The 19967-nt window shown below is 34.7% G+C and overlaps 1 protein-coding gene across 1 annotated transcript; it reads left to right on the plus strand.

The window, feature by feature from the left end:
- The first annotated feature begins 6446 nt into the window (after positions 1 to 6446).
- Positions 6447 to 17377, plus strand: NTS (neurotensin). The gene is made up of 4 exons (XM_002927740.4): positions 6447 to 6650; positions 8865 to 8926; positions 14798 to 15022; positions 16635 to 17377. The coding sequence occupies exons 1-4, from the start codon at positions 6578 to 6580 to the stop codon at positions 16785 to 16787; spliced, it is 513 nt and encodes a 170-aa protein (XP_002927786.1). The 5' UTR covers positions 6447 to 6577; the 3' UTR covers positions 16788 to 17377.
- The last annotated feature ends 2590 nt before the right edge of the window (positions 17378 to 19967 follow it).

A 19967-nucleotide genomic window follows, 5' to 3' on the forward strand; every position in this document is an offset into this window, starting at 1 on the left:
CATCAGGGAGGGGTGCTTAGAATTTCATTAGTTTCATAATTCATCCAATGAACAGTATTTACCGAGTTACTACTAGGAAGAAGCGTTATTTTGTGATCTGAGAATAGAAGAAATAACACACACCAAAAAAGGATTATTGCTTTTACTTACAAAAGACAAAATAATAATGGACAAATAAAGACTATAAAGATTGATTGGGACAACAGTGGAATGAGTTTTAAAATAGATGGTTGTATCAGTCAATTAACACCACAAAAATGCTGCATGACAAACGACCCTAAAACTCAGTTACTTCAAACAACTGATTTAATCCAGTTCGTATGTGAGTTCGCTAGGGTTGGCTCTGCAGCCTTGCAAGACAGAGAGTTCAGCTTTGACTCATATTTCTCCTCATTTGGGGACCATCCAGGAAAAGTTCTTGAGGCAGTGGCAGAAGGAGCAAGGAGGCAAGCCCCATGCTGCAAACACGTATCAAGTCTTTGTTTCCCTTATGTCGGCTAACATCCCATTGACTAGAGCAAGGCTCATGGCAGAAGTCATGGTCAGAGAGTGGGAAAGTATATTCCACCCACTCTGGGAGGAAGCAGAATGAGCATATGCTAAACAGTAATCTAATTCAATGTTCACTGAAAATCTTGGAGGACAAAAGTTGGCCTGTTTGAGGAAGAGCCAGAAGGCCAGTATGCTTGAAATACACAGACAGAAGGGAAGAATGGTAGGTAGGGTATGACAGTAGAGAGGGAGGCAGTGGCCCACTCAGGAGGATATAGGCCATAGACAAAAATTTATTCTAAGTGCAATAGGAAGCATACAGAGGGTTTTAAGCACAGGGTAACGAGAATATGCTTACTTGAAAAAAAAAAAAGAATAACAGCAAAACAACTTTTCTGGCTACTGTGCAGTGACTGCTTTGAAATGGATCAAGACTGTCAGAGGGACGCTAGTTGAGTGGCTCTTGCTGTAGCCCAGGGGAGCAGTAATGGCTTAGACCTGGAGGTGATAATGGAGTGAGGAAAAGCACTTGGATTTGGAATACATATTGGTGGCAGACCTCCACCTCAGGGGTTTTTGATAGCTTGGAAGTGGTAGGGAGTGAGAAAAAATTATAAGTTGCTTCTAGTTTTTGATCTGTGCAACATAGTGGATGATGGTCCCGAACCTGAAATGGAGAACACTGGAAGAATATTTTTAGAATGGTGTTTGGAGGAATCAAAACTTTTGTTTTGGAGAGTAGGTTTGCCTAATGATCCTCCAAGTGGAGCTGCTGAGGATGTGACTGGGCACATGATTTGGGTAGTCAGAGATGCAATTTGGGAGGTTATCAGGGAATAGATAGTGTTCAAAGCCCTGAGACTTATCAGGATCACCAGGGAAAGAATCTAAATTGAAAAAAGTAATAAGACCAAGGAATGCTAATAACATAAATCATTATGTTCCCAATTCAACATCTAATATCTTCTTAAGATAAAAAAAAAAAAGAAAAAGTGTTTCACTAAATCCGCTCCTAGCAAATGGTAGCTCGAGTGCATCTGTTCTGTTTTGAGCATTACAGGTGCTAGCGAAATTTTCTTAGACTTTGTAACATTAAAAAAGAAGAGGTAAGTTTTTCTTTCAAGAAAAATTCATCCCATTTTTTACTCTAGATAATTACACTCTAATTTGTGAAAGTAAGAAAAAATAAAAGAAGAAAGTTGTTAGGGATTTTTTTTTTTCAGCAATGCTTTCATTTTGGTCTTATCCTAAAAGGAAACTTATAAGGACAGCTACTTGAGTATTACACATAGTGGATAGTGGTTTTGTGAGCATTTCCATATTTTGATATGAGAAACAAGGTGTGATAGGAGGTATGACAAGTGAGACTGTATGATATGAGGAACAATACAAGTGAGATCGACAGTGACTACAATGTGCAGCCTCCTTAGTTAAACATGGCAGCTCATTAACGTGTGGATTCCAGGCAAAGCTTGTGTTGTAATTGGAGTTTAAGTTGCAAAATATGCTTTGACTACAAAAGTCCATCATCAGTTTTTCCAAGTTAATTACCTATAAAGATTCAAGAGTAGAGACAGGAAGAGCCAAAGGGAAATGAGCTGGGAATTTACAGAGATTATGGGCAAGGCATGGTTACACATAGATCGAGAAATCGGGCATTTGGTTTACATTTACCTAAGTCTTCAATGTCTGGGTTATATGCATTTCATGTGTATGATAGTCTATGTGGGTGTGGGTGTGTGCATGTACATAGCTATCTGTATGTCTAGAAAATGGACTTTAATTGAATGGAAAAATCAATTGAGTTTACAAAGAGATTGACATCATTGTTTGTTCAGATGAATCAGAGCTACAGTTCCAAACCAGAGACTCATTTAGAGGAATGGAGTAAACCCACAGCTTATCCTAAGCACTCAACTGACGAATACACATGATCCTAGGATGCTCTTCATTAATAATTTTTGAAAGTTGACTTTCCCAGTCAGGGAGGAAAAGAAAGACTAGAGCAAAGGCTGAGAAAACTGACTTACTTAAAGGCTCACATCAAATATTAAGACTAGTGATAACGAAGGAGTCATAAATAATTGAAATTAGAGATGTGGCTGAAAGGACAGTTATGAAGGGAAGCATGGAAAAATACGTGAGAACTTTGAAATAATTAATACTCCAGGTCAATTTAGTAGATATGTATTGAACACTAATAGATTGGAAACCTTGCAAAATACAATGATGAGTAAGAGTCCTTTCCTTCTAGAAGTTCACAGTTGTAGGGGAGGAAAAAATAATTTTCCCTCTGCACATCTAGATTCATCTAATAAAAGACAGATTAACAGGAGAAAAACAAATAGAAGTTTAATAACATGCATACCGCCTGAATATATGGAGCTATCCATGGGAGATAACTCACCAAAATGGCCCAACCTTCCACCTTAAATGCCATCTCCCACTAAAGACAAGAGAAGATGTTGAGATGGGTGAGGGAGCCAGGGATGGAAAAGTACCAAGAAAAGCACCATAGACAAGTGTGAGGTTGCTGGGCAGATTTAAGTCCTTCTCACTGGTAAGAGTTTCTAGAGATTTAATCATTCCTCCTCTTCCTGGGACAGAGAGGGAGACATCCTTACAAATGGGGATCTTCTTTATTAACATAAATATCTCTTACAAAAGGTAACTCCTACATGGGTTCCAGAGCTCTTGTGTCTTCTGTTTCTTAAAAATAACCATTTCAACAGAATCAACATGCCAAAGAGGCATATTTTGGGGTGGCAAATTCTGCTCTCCTTCACAGTTTGCCACAAATAGATGAGCATTTAGCAGAAACTGGGATGAGTAGTAGATGAAACTACATTCGGAATTCAAACTTGGAAAGGTCTACTTTTACAGTCTTTTTAGAAATGCCCGATATCAGAAACGGAAGACTTGGAGGCCAACGAGAAGATGGAGGGCAGATTCCAGAAAATAGAAAACACGCGGATGAAGTTTTAGGTACTAAGTTATTAAAAGGCTGGAGAGCCTGGGGAGCTATTAATGGGAATGATGGAGACTCCAAAGGGACAGGAAGAAATCATCTGGAATGGAAGAACTCATCCAGTTGTCTCTGAGCTTTCCCATTGCCAGACTAAGTAAGTCCACAGACCACTCTTTCCAAATGCCAATCTTAACAGGCATTTCTGTTGCTTATTTCAAGTAATTACCTAATAAAGGTCTGACTTAATTCACAGTAGGAGTTCTGAAATGTGTGTAGGTAAGGATGTTGCAATCTAGAGGTCCTCAGAATAAACCTATTTAGACGGATAAGTAGATAAACCTATTTGGAGTTAGCCACTCCATGGTGACCTCAAACTGGAAGGCCAACACACGAAGATTATCAAAGGGTGATAGTCAGACCCTGTATTAGTTATTTTATGGGCTAAATAAATGTCAGCAGGGTTTTAGGCAAAGCCTTTAAAATAAAAATAGTTTATCCATCTCCATAGGAAAGCACCTGAAATCCTGCTTTAAAGGCATCATTTGGGTACTTCCTAGAATAATTTTTTTTTTAAAGATTTTATTTATTTATTTGACAGAGAGAGAGGCAGCCAGTGAGAGAGGGAACACAAACAAGCAGGGGGAGTGGGAGAGGAAGAAGCAGGCTCCCAGCAGAGCAGGGAGCCCGATGCTGATGCCGGGCTCAATCCCAGGACCCTGGGATGCCCGGCTGGATCCCAAGACACTGGGATCACACCCTGGCCCAAAGGCAGACGCTTAATGACTGAGCCACCCAGGCACCCCTCCCTAGAATACTTTTTAAAGGCAAATACCCACACATAGTCTACCTTCTGAAAACAAATCATTTAATCATCACTTGAAGGCACCAAAGCTAAAAAGGAAAAGGGTAGCACATTTTTTAAAATACCAATAGAGATCAGATAAAGTTTATCTATATAATTTTTCCACAAAAAGTTACACATATTTTTTTTTCCCCTAGAAGAAAAATAGTGTCTAGCATCTGTTTGATTTTGGACCATTTGACATTAGTTAACACATTTTCCCCCAACTCTCCCAGATTTATTATATATTTAAAACAATTCTCACATTTACAGCTAATATTCAAGTGATATTTTGTGAACACTTCCTTGAGCTTTATTTAGTAATCACTAGAGGAGAATAGGAATCACACTTTCTCTTTACTAGAAGGCTGCTGTCACACATTTTTAAAGATTATTCTTTGTATTTGCAATCCAAAAGCAGATAAAGCAACTAATTTAAATATCGCACAAGGAATATAAAGTTCCTCTATATTTTTCATCAAAGTGGCTTTAAAAGGATTTAAAAGATAGTGAGAAGAAAGTAAATAAAATCCTCAGAATTCTAAGTAAAAATAAAAAGCCTTTTAAACCTCTGTTGCGCCCTCTTGTGGTAGGAAAGCAAATGTTTAGCAGTACATATTTCACATTTCTTTGCCAATTAATGACCGACCCTTCGTATAAAACGTTCTTCAAGTGAGTCATGTTCAATATTGCGTTGTACATTAAGTTCATACAGCAAACTAAAAGTAAAAAAAAATATCATCCCGTGTTAAATTTCTGAACATCAAATCATACAAATGATTCCTTGCTGTTTTAAATAATTACTAAATGTTTGGAATTAAACTCTTTTCTTAAGATTAAGGTAAAATAGAGAAGTTAATCTCATACAATATACCATAAAATATAAATCAACCCTCTATAGAAAATAATCCAGATTTTTCTTTATTGTTATTACATGACTAATATATCTAAAAAATGAACAAGTCTCAGGCACTTTTACCTTCAAATATTCGCATTTCTAACAGCATCCCCTATACAGATCACTTCGTGCTCCCTGAAATACTTACCACAAGAAGAAAGCTTCACTCCGAAAGACATTTTGAACAATTTTTTTTTCTGAGAACCCAGAGATGAAATGAGCATCATTGTAATTTATAAAATACGATGTGAAGATGCGGTCTTAGAAATCTGACTTTGGTGGATGGTGATTGTTTAGGATTGTTTTCTTTCCAAAAGCACAGTTTCATTCTTATGACTATAACAAGGGGGAAAATGTTGCAATGGTGAAAAACAGTGAGAAGGGGATTATAAAAAAGAATACGATATAGCATCAATAAATCCAAAAGGAGCAGAGCAATGCAGAGAGAAAAAAGTACCGGAAAACATCAATGACATACTAATACGTATTTCACATAAATAGTTTATAGTTGGATTTCATAAACATGACATCGTTTTTGTAAGACATTTAGCCAAAAGTCAGCATACACAATTCAGTCATTCTCCCAGTTACATAAAATAAAAACTTTTCAATTTGTTAAGAAATAATGTCCTATTTCTTAGAGCTACTAGTCTTTCTTTTTTTAATTGTTTTTTCTTTCTTCCTTTTTTTTTCCTGCTTGATCCCTATACCTTAACTGATTCCCTGATTATCTTCCACTTTCTTCCTTCTTCTAGCATTCGTTATGTAAAACCTATATTTGTCCCTAAACCACAAAATATTTGCTCACAGGTGTGGGTTATCAGAAATGAACCCCAACTCTAAGATTTCCAAAGCTTAAGAATCACTGATTTCATGCATTCATCCTGGAGACTTTGCTTATATTAGAAATAACAGATCTCATGCTTCACAAAATCAAAATGACAACTTCTTGGAGTCTGAAATGAGAGGAAATGGGAAAGGAGAGGCACTGTAAGTTTTGTTTTCCAGTATGCTCTATATGGAATTGCTTTTGAATGATTCCTGTGCGTCAGAAATCTGGAGCAACAGTGGCAATAAGGGTAGATGTCACTTTCATTTGAAGTTCAGAAGTGGGGGAGGACAGTGGGGGGACAAAGGAAAGGGGGAGGAGGAAGTGGAGAGAGGAGAGGAGGGATAGAGATGAAGGAGGGCACATCCTGAGCAGTAATCCCTGTGCTCTCATGACATCATCTTTCTGCATGTATATATAGGGAATGGCCAAAGCATCTCTCATAGTGCACTTTCCAAGTCAGCTGAAGGCAAGAGGAAGCGCTAGAGAAAGCCCCCTTCAGGGTGCCTGTGACATCTGTGGACTTTGCTTGCTAGAAGGCTCAAGGAGATGATGGCAGGAATGAAAATCCAGCTGGTATGCATGATACTTCTGGCTTTCAGCTCCTGGAGCCTGTGCTCAGGTAAGCTCAGCTGCATTTCACAATTCCCTGAGGTGATTTCTTTTTCTTTTTTTGCACTGTGTTGCTACTTATGTTAATGCATCCAGGGAGAAGAGTTTTCCCTTTATTCTGAATTTGCTTTTTAGTGATAGAAACGGAATATATTCTTTCTCTGTCTTTATGATTACAAGAACTGAAAGATTTCATTTCCCTTTTTAAATCTGCAAGGTAATAAAAGAGATTTCAATGAAACACTTCATGCCCTCCCCTTGGAATGTAACCACCAGGGTAGAAAAAAAATGTGTAGAACTTAAATTAAGCTGGTCAAAATCTGATGAGAAGTACAGATGTACTACCTGTGAACCCATAGTTAAACCCCATTCCATTCGAAGTGCTTTTTCTCATCCTCAGTCATTCTCTTAGGAAGCAGTGGCTTCTCTCTCCCCCAAATTATTTTCTTAACTGTGTGTGTATGTTAAGATACAAATAAAGTGAAAACTGATGTTTAATGAGTGAATGAATGAACCATTATTTTCAGAAAATTATTTCTAAAAAATATAAAATATTCCAAGTACTGTTAGACAATACATTTTGTACAGTCTTTCTATGTGACAAATAAGCATGCTATTAATTTAATTTTTTAAGTTCATACAGAATGTAATTGGAAAACTGGTTTATTTATATAAATGGAAATTATTTACCTACGGAGCGTTTTGCAAGTGATAATTAAGAAGCCATGTATTGCTAAATATCTACCAATAACTTAACTTGAAAATAAGATTTAAATTTAAAAGAGTAACATGTAATGTTATAATATTGCAATATCACGTCAAAGTGGAAAAAAACCATAGGGGCTAAATTCAGCAAAAATCATTTAGCCTATGGTATACTTTTATATTTTATTAATATGACATTGAAATATTTAATTCAAACTCTTGCTATGATTTTATTTAAATTTTGAAATTAAATCTCGAAGATATATATGTGACTTAGCAAAATTTTTAATTTGTTTTGATCATAAGAAAAAGATCTTGAGCTTCTAACTTTGCAAAATTTTTAATGATATAAATACCAAATTTTCTTCAGTTATGATTTTATCTATTACATGAGGTTAAAGGTATATTTAGAGTGTACAAGAAAAGTTGGGTTATTTATTAAACTCTGTGTTTATTAATTCTTGGAGCTTCTTGCTGTGATAAGCCAAAATTTGTAGGAATTTTAGTATACATTTTTCATATATGGCCAAAGGAATTTGTCATTCCCTTGAGAAACAGACTAGGCCTTGAACAAATAGGAGAAAAAGATTTCTGGTGTAGCTTAGGTTCTGGATGCAATTTAATAAGTGGTTTCTCTAAGTGTGACACTTCTTTTCAATGAGTGTGTACTGCAAGGAAGATAGTCATTTTAACATCTGCTTTGTTTTATGACAGATCAGTGAGTATGAATTAAATCATATAATTATGATGTTCTATAACTTTATTTCTATTATTTATAGTATTTTCTAAAGTTTTCTTTTCTGCAATATATTCACTAGGGGAAACTGGAAAGGAAGCCCTAATAAAAGTCAGAAGCCCATTTCAACACAATTACACATGTATTGATGAACGACTCCACTTTGGCTTAACCAATTTGCTTAATAACCTGTGATAATAGCCAAGTACACATAATTCTAAATTCTTATTTAAAGTGGAAAAACAAATCTTTCAAAGTGTGTTTTGTAAAATAGCATCTCAAGTTGACTAAATCTCAGTGTCTTTCTTATTCTAAAATTATCAGTAAATAATTCCCTTTGGTTTTGTCTTGAAAAAGCATCTTGTACAGATCTTTTCATTCTGTTGTTTTTAAAATATCAATATGCATATATTCTATATATGTAAACTATTGCTGGTAAAAATCAAACAGCATTTTTGATGAAATCTCTATTATATGATATAATCAGGTTTTTTTTTAATACTGAGATTCAGAGATTAAACAACTCCAATATGTCAATAGCTCTTTTGGCATATAATCATATGTTTATTTTCTTAGGAGTGTTTTTATTATTCTAGCTGCCTGTTAGCCCAAAATAAAACCATAATTATTTTTTTCTGAATATTATTTTAAGGATAATAAATGCATAGAAAAACAATAAGCCTCTAAGACTAAAATTTTTAGATTAATCTAAAATCTGTAGGTTACAATATAATTATTTGATATATGATTATATAGTAAACATGTGGTTTTGATTTTACTCAGATTCAGAAGAGGAAATGAAAGCATTAGAAGCAGATTTATTGACCAATATGCATACATCAAAGGTAACTTTTTCTTTTCTTTAACCAAGGATTGAAAAACATGTAAGCTCTCATTATAAACATGCTGTCTTTTTCCTATAGTTAATAACTTCCCATCAAGACTGAAAAGTTCATCGAGAGGCATTTCCTTTCTTGGGAAACTTTTCCTTGAGTTCAAAGGAGTTAAGGGCGTTGATGCAAAAGGGAAAGAAATCATAGTGACTATCAATCAGCATATTGCAACCTTAATTAGGTAGTCACAAATTATTTATGTGGAGATGAAAATGTATTTAAAGGAATCCTGTTTCCATTCCTGTCACATTGTGTACGGTAAGGGTAAGCCTCAAGTTAAATACATTCAGGAGAACGAAGTGACATTTTGATTATATTGGGAAGAGTAAAATGGCGTTCTAAATTAAAAATGAAAGTTCATGACAATTCATGAAAGAAATGTGGTAGAAACTAAATGGCAGCAGATTGCAAACAGAAGCTTGGGGAACCAAATCTCCAACTGTGACTTATGAACTATTTGATCTTCAGCAAGGGGCTTAGTTAACACTGCCTGCCTTGGTTTCCTTATTTTTAAGTGCTGAGGTTGGGGTTAGATTTACATTCTCTGTATAACAGAAGTATCATCTACACCTGCTTATATTTTTTATGGAACCAAGTGAAAGTTTGTATACCTGACCCTGTGATTACTCTCGTGGTGTCTTGAAAACAAGATTCCTAGATTCCAACCTATACCTAGAAATAAAACACAATTAGAATACACCTGATTACCATGCTACCACACAGCATTGATTTACCCAGCGTGAGTCAATCAGTGTGTATCGAAATGCAGGAATAGGGAACAGGGTTCCCAACAAAAGATGTTTCTCAAAGAAAAGTAAATTTTGAGTTGAGGCAGACCCCTGGTACAATCACTATTGTAAGCACTGGGATATCAAAGCAGAGGATTCAACAGATGCTCTGGCAGGAAAGTAAGTGCTCAAAACTCCTGTCTATTTTTTGAAGCAATTCTCCAATTCAGGTCCTGCCACCTCACGGTTCTCTTCCTTAATTGGACGAGCACATTCTAGGTACAACAATCCCTATTGTATTTGTAGAATTATGTTTGATAGTGGGTTTGAAGGGGACATGCCCATTTCTTGTCCTTATTTGAGAGTATAGGACATTATTATCTGAAAGCTATCAAAGATATGTCATCTACTATGATATTTAAAAGACATTTGGGGAAAATTTGAGCGCATGTATTTTTACCATTGCCCCGATCTACAAAAGTTGAATGGGTTGAAACCAAATTCTTTCATAATTTGGTAGTCTTCATATCAGGAAAGATCAAATTTAGTTTAGTCATTAAAACTCAATAACCAAATAATAACCTTAAGATAACAGATCCCTCGTTTAATACTCAGTCTGAATACCAATAGTTACAATTACCTCAACTCAAAAATAGGAAGACAAGTAAAGCCAATAGCCTATGTTTAAAAATGGGGCAGACTGGAATGCCGTAGTTTCTCAGTAGGGATTTTACCTCTTTAACTCTAAGTTTACACTGACACATAAAAGTCCTAAATAATCTCCAAAATGTAGTATGGTTTGGGGAGTGCTAGCTACTTTGTGAAAATGTGGAAGTAGAATTGTAATTCCTTCCCCTAGAGTTATAGGGGAAAAACAATTCCAGTTTATGGAATGGTTTGGTATTTCTCTTAAAAGAAATTTAAAAAAATATAGGCACAATAAAATTTTTCTCTTTTATTTAGTCTTGAAATGTGTCTCCAAAACACATCATGGAAAAAAAGATTGAATCCCATTGCCTCCTTTTAATTGAGAAAAGTAAAATACAGTCTATAATGAGAAAGCATCCAGAAGCATAATTATTTCAGTTTTGCTGCTAGGATGGGAACAAAAAGCTTAGCTTATTTTTTATTTTTTACAAAATTACCATCTTTTGTTTCTCTTTGACTTAATTGAGTTTTGGTGTGTGCAGAGTTCCATGCAAATGAAAACTCCAAACTTTTAATCGTTTTAACTAAATTATTATATTTAAAAATTTAAGAGACTAGCATTTGATATTGGTAGAACTCTGCTGTTAAAAGCTTCAGAAAGCTCTAGATTTCTTCTTTCCATTTTCAAGGTAGAATATATGAGCAATTTCAGTTTTAAAGTAAAGCTATTTAGACATTGAAATATTAATGGGAAAATTTACTTAAGCAACAGAAGGTCGAGAGAGTTCATAGCTTGAAAAGTGGAAGATAATTTTTTTCTCACAATACAATTCTCTTTATTACCAGTGCTAATGCTTTTGTATTGTTCTATTAAGAAAGACAACCTGGTATAGTATGTTTTCTTCAGGATCTCAAAGAAGCTGCTACAATGTTGTCATTTTCTATGGTCAAACCCAATGCCTTGTATACAGTAAGAGTTTAATAAGTATTTTTGAACTAACAATGGGAATCTAGGATTCATTACTAACCCTCACATTTTGTGTTCAACTATTAAACTTCAGAGTTCCACCACAGATGACTTAAATTATTTTCAATTCAGTGAAATGTTTGAATTCACAATTTGCTGGACTCACCTGAGTTCAGTGTATTATGGGGAGTGAGTATTGGTCATATAGATTAGCTCCCATTTAATTAAGGAAACAAAAATTCTACCAGAATCTTATTTAGTATTAAAAAGTTAAATCAAGTAATGGTAAGTAAGAAACACAAATACTCTTGTTTTCCTTACCTTGAAAATAAGAAGAGATAGTATTCTAAATTTCTTATCTATAGACTTAGGTCTATTATAAACATTTGTATAAAGTAATTTGATAATTCAGAATGTTTATTGTTAAAGAAAAATTATTCATGATTCTAGCTAAAGGAAGTAAGGAAGACTTTAGTTAAGAGAACTACTGAAACAGGGCTTTTGCAGAGACTGGCTCAACTCCAAATACAAGTAGGGCAAATGTGCATTTATAGCCGAGGCTGAGTGGGGCTCAGTGGATAGAATAAGAGGAAACATTAAGGATAGAAGGATTCTTGGTAGAAGACACAACAGGATTCTGATATTAAGGACAGAAATTTGATAAAGTTCCTGATATTTGATCAGATATCTAGGGTGATCAGATATCAAAGATGAGAGGCATGTATGTGCAGTAAATTGACTCAGCATGGTTCTTGCTAACACTGGACTAAAGAGACCAGCAAAGCCCAAGGCTGGGACCTAGTCAAGAAGGTGGCTCAGAGGAGCTTGATTCAAAGAAATTCTGCCATTTTTCTGAATGAAATAGTTGAAACCTTATTCACAATGTTCTCAAATACAAGATATCTACTTAGACATCCTTTAGTCGGTAGTGCTCTCTGTGCTGTGCTTCCTATGTATGATGGGGACGGATGGGACCTTAAATAATCATATTACTGAGTCACATAGTGACTACTTTAATGGGCAGAAGGAAACGAGATGATTAATTCAGTTTCCTCGTCCAAAAAAGTAACCAGATAAGACTAGTCCTGACAAATACTTTATGAATAAAGCATTCTGTGGTCAGATTAATTTGGGAAACATTTGATACTATATTGGCACCATTAAAAAGTTACAATGGGGACATCTGGCTGGTTCAGTTGGTAGAGCATGTGACTCTTGATCTCGGAGTTGTGAGTGTGAGCCCCATGTGGGGTGTAGAGATTACTTAAAAATAATAAAATATTTAAAATATATAAATAAAATTAAAAGTTACAATGAATATTTGCACATTAAAAGCTCTGAGGATACCTAAGTTCAAGAAATCTTTAAATTTCCTTTAAATTCAAGTTTTCCAATTTACTTGACAGTGGAACTCTTTGAAAAACAGTGAGTGCAGAACTAGTGTTCTAAGGAGTACACTTGAGAAAATACCCAATTAGATGATCTATAAAGAGCTTTCTAAATGTAAAAATATGGTATACTATTAATTGACATGATATAAGCTGTTGGTCGTCTATAAGTTTTCCATAGCAGAAAAGTTTTAGCATGGCTGGACAGCTGTATTCACGGAGTATAGTTGAAAGAATTTCCAAACTGGCTAAAACCATCATATATTATATTATTATATATCATAACAATGTTTTCAAGTGAATATCTCTGTACTCAAATATTTGCATGTTCTTAGTATAAAATCTTAATCAAAGGGTGTGCACACTTTGAATGTTAATGCAAAACATCCTCCAAAAAGTTATAAGAATCTACACCCACACCGACAAATATTTAGAAGAGGAAGTGTCTGTCTCCCCATGTCCCTATAGCTACACCAAATGAGCGTACCTCTCCATTGAGAGTCTTCTCATCTGATGTTGGCCAAGTTGAACATCTTTCCACATGTTTTTTTGATGAGAGATTCTATGACTTGTTTACTCATTTTACTTATCTAAGGTTTAAAATTTTTAGTTTTTTTTTAATGGTGGATTCAACAGTTTCTTTTTGAAGAGCTCTACCTGTGTTAAGGATATTAACATTTTGTGGCAGCTTTTACAACATAGCTTGCTTCTGATGGTAGTTCATCCAGGCTGTTAATTTTCCAGAGATGTTCTACACATTTAAGTATTTAAAATTATCCTTTTCTTTGTGGATTATGGTTTGGATATTTGCTTAATAATACCTTTCTAGGTTTATAGAACAAAATCTATACATTTAGACACTATTTTATTTTTACTCATATTTAACCCATCTGGATTTTGTTGATGACAATATGTCAAGAAAGTTATAACTAGATCTAAGTCCAGATTTCCTGGTAGCCAACTGTCCCAAGGATTTCAAACGCAAACTTTGCTATATGTTATACATTCATTTATACTTTGACCAATTTTGGAACATTATTTTCTCTTCTGTTGGGTTTAATGTTTACTCTTTCTCTATTAATTCACTCCTTTGATTACTGAGCCTGTAAGATACATTTCAATATCTGGTAAAGTAAGTTCCTCGTTACCTTTTTATTTTTCTAAATCTTCTTGGTTATTCTCACACATTCATACTTCCAAATTAACATTATAATTATTTTTTGCCAAATCCCCACCTCCAAATTCCAGTCTCCCTATGTTTTCCAAATTGGAACTTTGATTTGCAATTGCATTACAGGTGGGGAGTAATTCAGAGAGAACTGACATGTGATATAATTGTTTTTGAATCCTCTCATCATGGTTGTGTGGTCACTCACATCTATGTGTGTGTGTGTTTAGGAAAAACGTATGCTTTCCTTCATCTATGCTGTTTGAAATTTCTGTTTATTTTTATTATTTCGCATTTCAGTTCTCCTAAGTCCTTATGTTTCTTCATTTTATTATTGGCACATAGGAAAGTTGTTGATGGTAATAGTGGTTTCAGACAAGATCTTATTTTTAAAAATGGTAACTCTAGAAAATATTATAATTTGTGAATAAATAAATTGATCAGCTGTGATGCTACCTATAACTATCAATGTGTGGAATAGATTAGTGATCTCACACCTCTGCAATTATCCAAATCTATTAGTATCATCATAGTGCGTGCTCCATTAGACACTAAATTGAAGTGTACTAAAGAGAATGGTAATTTTAGTATTTTCATCTGTGATGTGTATATATATTTACATATTTATTCTCACTATTATTTCTATTTTTTGCTTTGCTCAGGTATGTGTGCTTGTGTGCATGTATATAACTGTATTACATTTTCTTATGTATGAGGAATACATTTCTTTTTATGAGGAATTGGTACTAATCAATTTTGTGATATCAAGTTACTAAATAGATAATTATTAAGCTAGAGTAACAGTTAGACCCTAAAATATAATGGCTTTAACACAATGGAAATTTATTTCTTATTCATATAATACAAGTGTTAACTATCTATTTTTTTTTAAATTTTAAGTACCTATTTTTTTCTGTACTTCAGATCAGTAAAGCAACCATTTCTTCTTGGAAAATGACCCTGCTAAATGTTTGCAGTTTTGTAAATAACCTGAACAGCCAAGCCGAGGAAACAGGAGAGTTTCGTGAAGAGGAGCTTATTACAAGGAGAAAATTTCCCACTGCCTTAGATGGCTTTAGCTTGGAAGCAATGCTGACAATATACCAGCTCCAAAAAATCTGTCACAGCAGGGCCTTTCAACAATGGGAGGTAACGCAAAAACAAAACACAAATATAACTATCATTTTACTAGTTAGCTTTCCTTTGTACTGATTTTTTTTTACCCTGATCATTATCATAACAGGAAGACTTACAAATATTAAAGAAAAACAAATTATGTGTTGAGGTTAACATTCCTTCAGATCTTCAAAGTGTCCTTCAAATATTTGGAGTTTAGCAAAATATTTTTTCTTTGATCTCGAAAGGGGGGTGTATCTTAAGGCAGATTTGATCCACGTGCTTTTATTGTGCTTTAAAGGATGGCATACTCAGGCAATTTTTGGTGGTGGTGTGCCTACAAAATTTAAGAACTCAAAATGCTTTCTTAGAAACACCAAGTCATGTGTGTTTATAAACAAGCACAAAGCCCAAAAGTTTCCATTCATATTTGAATATATTAGGCAAATAAAACTGGAAAAAATCCATATATATATATATGGATATATATATAAATGTCAATTGCGAGCTATTTATCCAGGAATTAAAAACAACAGCAATAACAACAACTCAATAAACTATGATATACACAAATCAGGCGCACATAAGATTAGAACCTTATTTTAAATGATATTGAGTGATTTAAAATAAAATGATAATTTCATTCAGAACATAATATGAATAATTACAGACTATGTTCACAGAGAAACATAAAATTAAGAAACTAGATTGTCTGACAGTTTTATCTTCTCTGAAATTGAATGCTGTGGGTCGAAATAAAGAGTTGGTGATACAATTCAATGCATATGCATTATAATTAAAAACTAAGTCTCCTCTTAGTATTTCTTATGACCCCAAAGTTTAGAGGACAATCACAAATACAAATACAATTCTTATCTTGAACATTTGTTCAAAAATTTCACAAATAAAGTGCAAAATTCTGGGATGAGTTCTTAAACAGTTTCTGCTAGCTGGAATTTTTGATTCAGAACTGTACCAGAAAAAAGTGTTCAGAACTAATTTTAGAATGCGGCATATTCAGTGAGATATTAGATAAGATTCTACATGGAGATGAACTCCCTTAAGTTGTTGAATTTGAACTTGCTTCTAATTAATAGCCCCCACAATCTAAAGAGATCTTTACTATTTAAACAGAGCTTTCACATGTGTTGATTTCTACAACTAAGGCAGAGCAGGCATTCCTCGTTGATTAAGAAATGGATCTTTGGAATGGCTTTCAAGTTAAGTCAGTAATTAACTGACTTACAGAGAGAATACAAAATCCTGTTGCCTTTTGAGGCCAAACTTGGGTTACTAAATTCAAACCTCTATATTTGTTGTGATTTATGCTATATTTTCATAACATTCTCATCTTTCTATCATAAATCAAAGCCTGAAAAATACTCATATTATCTGCTAGGTGTGTGGCTTCAGCTGGAGGTATTTGTGTGTGGCCTTGAACGGAGAGTCGGAAAAAACCATGTTCTCATCCTATCTCAGTCAGTGGGTAGTCATCTGTCCCCGGACAAAGCAGTTAATTGCTTTAAACCTTGAAGTCTCATCCACATACGTCTTACTGTCTGAATAGCAAGAGAGATAAAATAGAGACAAATACTCTGAAAGACACCACGCTGTAAGTTTGATTCCTATTCTGCCTATCTTGCAGTTACTTCAGGAAGATGTTCTTGATGCTGGGAATGACAAAAATGAAAAGGAAGAAGTTATAAAGAGAAAAATCCCTTACATTCTGAAACGGCAGCTGTATGAGAATAAACCCAGAAGACCCTACATACTCAAAAGAGGTTCTTACTATTACTGAGAGGATAAATATTTCCTTTACATGTGATTGTGATTTATCATCCTTTAATTAAATATCAAATTATCTTTGTGTGATAATGTGACAGAAACCGAATATTGTGTCTCTTCTACAGTCGTGGTTTATTGGATGTGAGTTTTCTGCATTAATACAAATTGGACTAAATGTTTTAAAATAAATCTAGGTCTTGAGCATGATCATGTGTTGTGTGTAATTAGAGTCGATATTAATTAAGTCACATATAGAATGTCTTGTGATTTTGCAGAGCACTTAATGGGTCATTTAAAACAGTCAAAATGTTTGATATTTTAAACCAAATTATATGGGATTACAATGGAGTTCTATGGCAAAGCCTAGCATATATATCATTGACTCAAAACAAAGTTATAGTACTTCTTTTATTATTTGATTTTTTTTTTTTGAATTGAGAGAACTACATGTTTTTTTCCAAGACTATAAATCTCTCAGATATGGGAAAGGTAACAGTGGTAAAATAGGATCATCTAAAAAAGAATGATTAATAAACTATTGTTAATTATGCCTATCTTAATGAATGATCCTCAGCTGAATTTGTCTTTCTATTAAATAAACTTAATGGCTAATAAAGACAATATGTTTCTCCACAAATTTACTTCCATTAGAAGAATTACCTTTTACTGACTTTTTTCCCTCAACTTTGACCCAGTAAATGATAGCTTTATTTTTAATTTCAACGAGGAATTTGTGTGACTAATATTTTTTTCCGAGTAGAACATTTCTGAGGCAGAAGGAATACTTGAAATAATTCCTCTTAAATTTCCTTTAAGACCATACTTATGGTCTCATAAGCCATCACAGTCTATACATTCCACCATTAACCATGGATTTTCAGATTCTCACTCTTAATAGGGGTCTAGGAAGACCTCTCTCCACAGGGCTACAACCTAGTTCATGGTTACATAGGAGGGAAAATATCAGGATTGAAGTTGTGGAATGAAGGAGACTTCAGAACTTCATGTACTTTTGATAAGATTGCCCTACACCTAGGCTAAACCCCACTCAGTAGGATATAGCAGCAGCGTAGTAGTCTCTGAGTTTTTCTGGTAAAACCATGACTTCTCATGACCACCACCCAACTGTCTTTCACTATCCTATCAGCTTCAATATTAAAGAGTGCCCAAGGAGGGAGCCTGGTTGGCACAGTTGGTTAGGCAGCTGACTCTTGAATTTGATTCAGGTCATGATCTCAGGGTTGTGAGATCGAACTACGTGTTGGACTCTGTGCTGGGCCCGGAGTCTACTTAAGATTCTTTCTTACTCTGCTCCTCCCACTTGTGCGCTCTCTCTCTCTCTCTCTCTCTCTCTCTGTTTCTCTCTCTGAAATAAAGAAACAAATCTTTAAAAAAAAAAAAAGTGCCGAAGGCCCTGATCCTAAGACAAAAACTATTTCCTAGTAATAAAGAGTATGTACTCTGGAGTCAGAATGTCCAGATTCACCCTGTAATCCTGGACAACTGATTTAACCTCTATTTCCTCAACTACAAAATATGGACAATAATGGGGTTTGGAGGGGGATTAAATGGTCTCATATATGTAAACTGCTTAGAATGGAGTTTGAACGTATTCATAACACAATATATTTAACAGTTCTTCCAACCACTTTCATACCATTTTATTTTTTCTCTTTCAAAAACTACAGAGCATAACACAATTGCATACTAACCTTCTGTTTTGAGCAACTACTGATCTCCTAATTCCTTGCCTCATTCAGTGTCCTTGAGGACTTCCATGTCCACGTGCAAGAGCCATCCAATAATCTCCCTTCTCACTTCCAGTAATAAACATTTAATCCATTTCATCATAAATCACTTTATGGTCACACCATAGAACCTTTTACTACCAATAAATTCAACCTCTCCAAAATCTCAATTGGAAGCACTCTACTCTTTATACATCATCTTCTCTTTCCAGGTAATATAACCTAACACTCCCACACCAACTAATACATTGTCTCAACCTACTTCACTCTTCACCTTCTATGCATGCCCCCACTGTGCTTTTTACTTGGCTTAGAGTCTGTGGGCCAAAACAAAAATCACTCTCTTGTTACTCTCAACATCTTCACCTTCTATCTTATATGAGCCTGTGAAAACACCCACTTAGAGACTACATGTAGGTAGGAATGGTTAAGTTGGAGCCAATGGGATATCAAATGGGGGGGAAAATGTGTTCAACTTGTGGGTCCTTTATAACTTAAGCAGAAATCTCATTCCCTAAACTTTGACATTTTCCTCATTTTTTGTGTATATAATATGAATCTATTTAACCACACAAAGAATATCATTTTCTCGAGGATAGCATTGATTGATAGAGCTTAATCCTTAAATAACTTCATGGAAAAAAAATGCCTCACCATCCTGGCAAACCAGACTGGTACTTGAAAGAGAAATGCATTCTAAGTTACTTAAAACGCTGTATTTTTTAACCTGGTTGATACAACATCTCACCGATATTTTAATCATTACAGTCTTCTGCAGGCCTTCTCATGGTTTATTTCTTCTCATCATCCAGATCTCTGCATGTATGATATGTACAATGAAACCCTTTCTTAACATCCTGTCTTTAATAACCTTCATTCATGAGTCAATATCTCCACCTAACTTGCCCTATTTTGTTTTTTAATATTTGAAAAAGAAAGAGAAAACAAAACAGTCACTAAGAGCTATTAGCTGGGAGTTGACCTGGCACCAACAGAGAGGTCACGGGTTTCTCCTGTTAAACATAAATAATTTCATTGAACTGAGACTTTGGACAGGGTCACTCTAACTGTGATGGCAAAAGACAACCAACAAGCCCACTCTGAGCAAATCACATTTGAGAAAAACAAAAACAAAAACACCGTAACCCACAAAAATGAACAAACATCCATCCTCTTTTCCCACATAATTTGAGTGACCACTGTTTCTTAACCAACTATTGTTTTAATTCTTCTCTGTTCTTCCACTTCCTGGATAAAAACTACCCTAACACCCAAACAGAATTGCCTCTCTCTTTTTTTTTTTTTCCAGAATTGCCCACACATCCGAAAACACCCAAACCAGAGCAAAGCCACGCTTCTGGAATATTCCCCCAAAGCACCTAACACAAGCTCAAGTCCTGTAAAAGGTTCCTACTTAAACCCTATTATTGAGAAGCCACATGATT

Source organism: Ailuropoda melanoleuca, chromosome 15 (assembly GCF_002007445.2).
Source record: "Ailuropoda melanoleuca isolate Jingjing chromosome 15, ASM200744v2, whole genome shotgun sequence".
Lineage (NCBI taxonomy): Eukaryota > Metazoa > Chordata > Mammalia > Carnivora > Ursidae > Ailuropoda > Ailuropoda melanoleuca.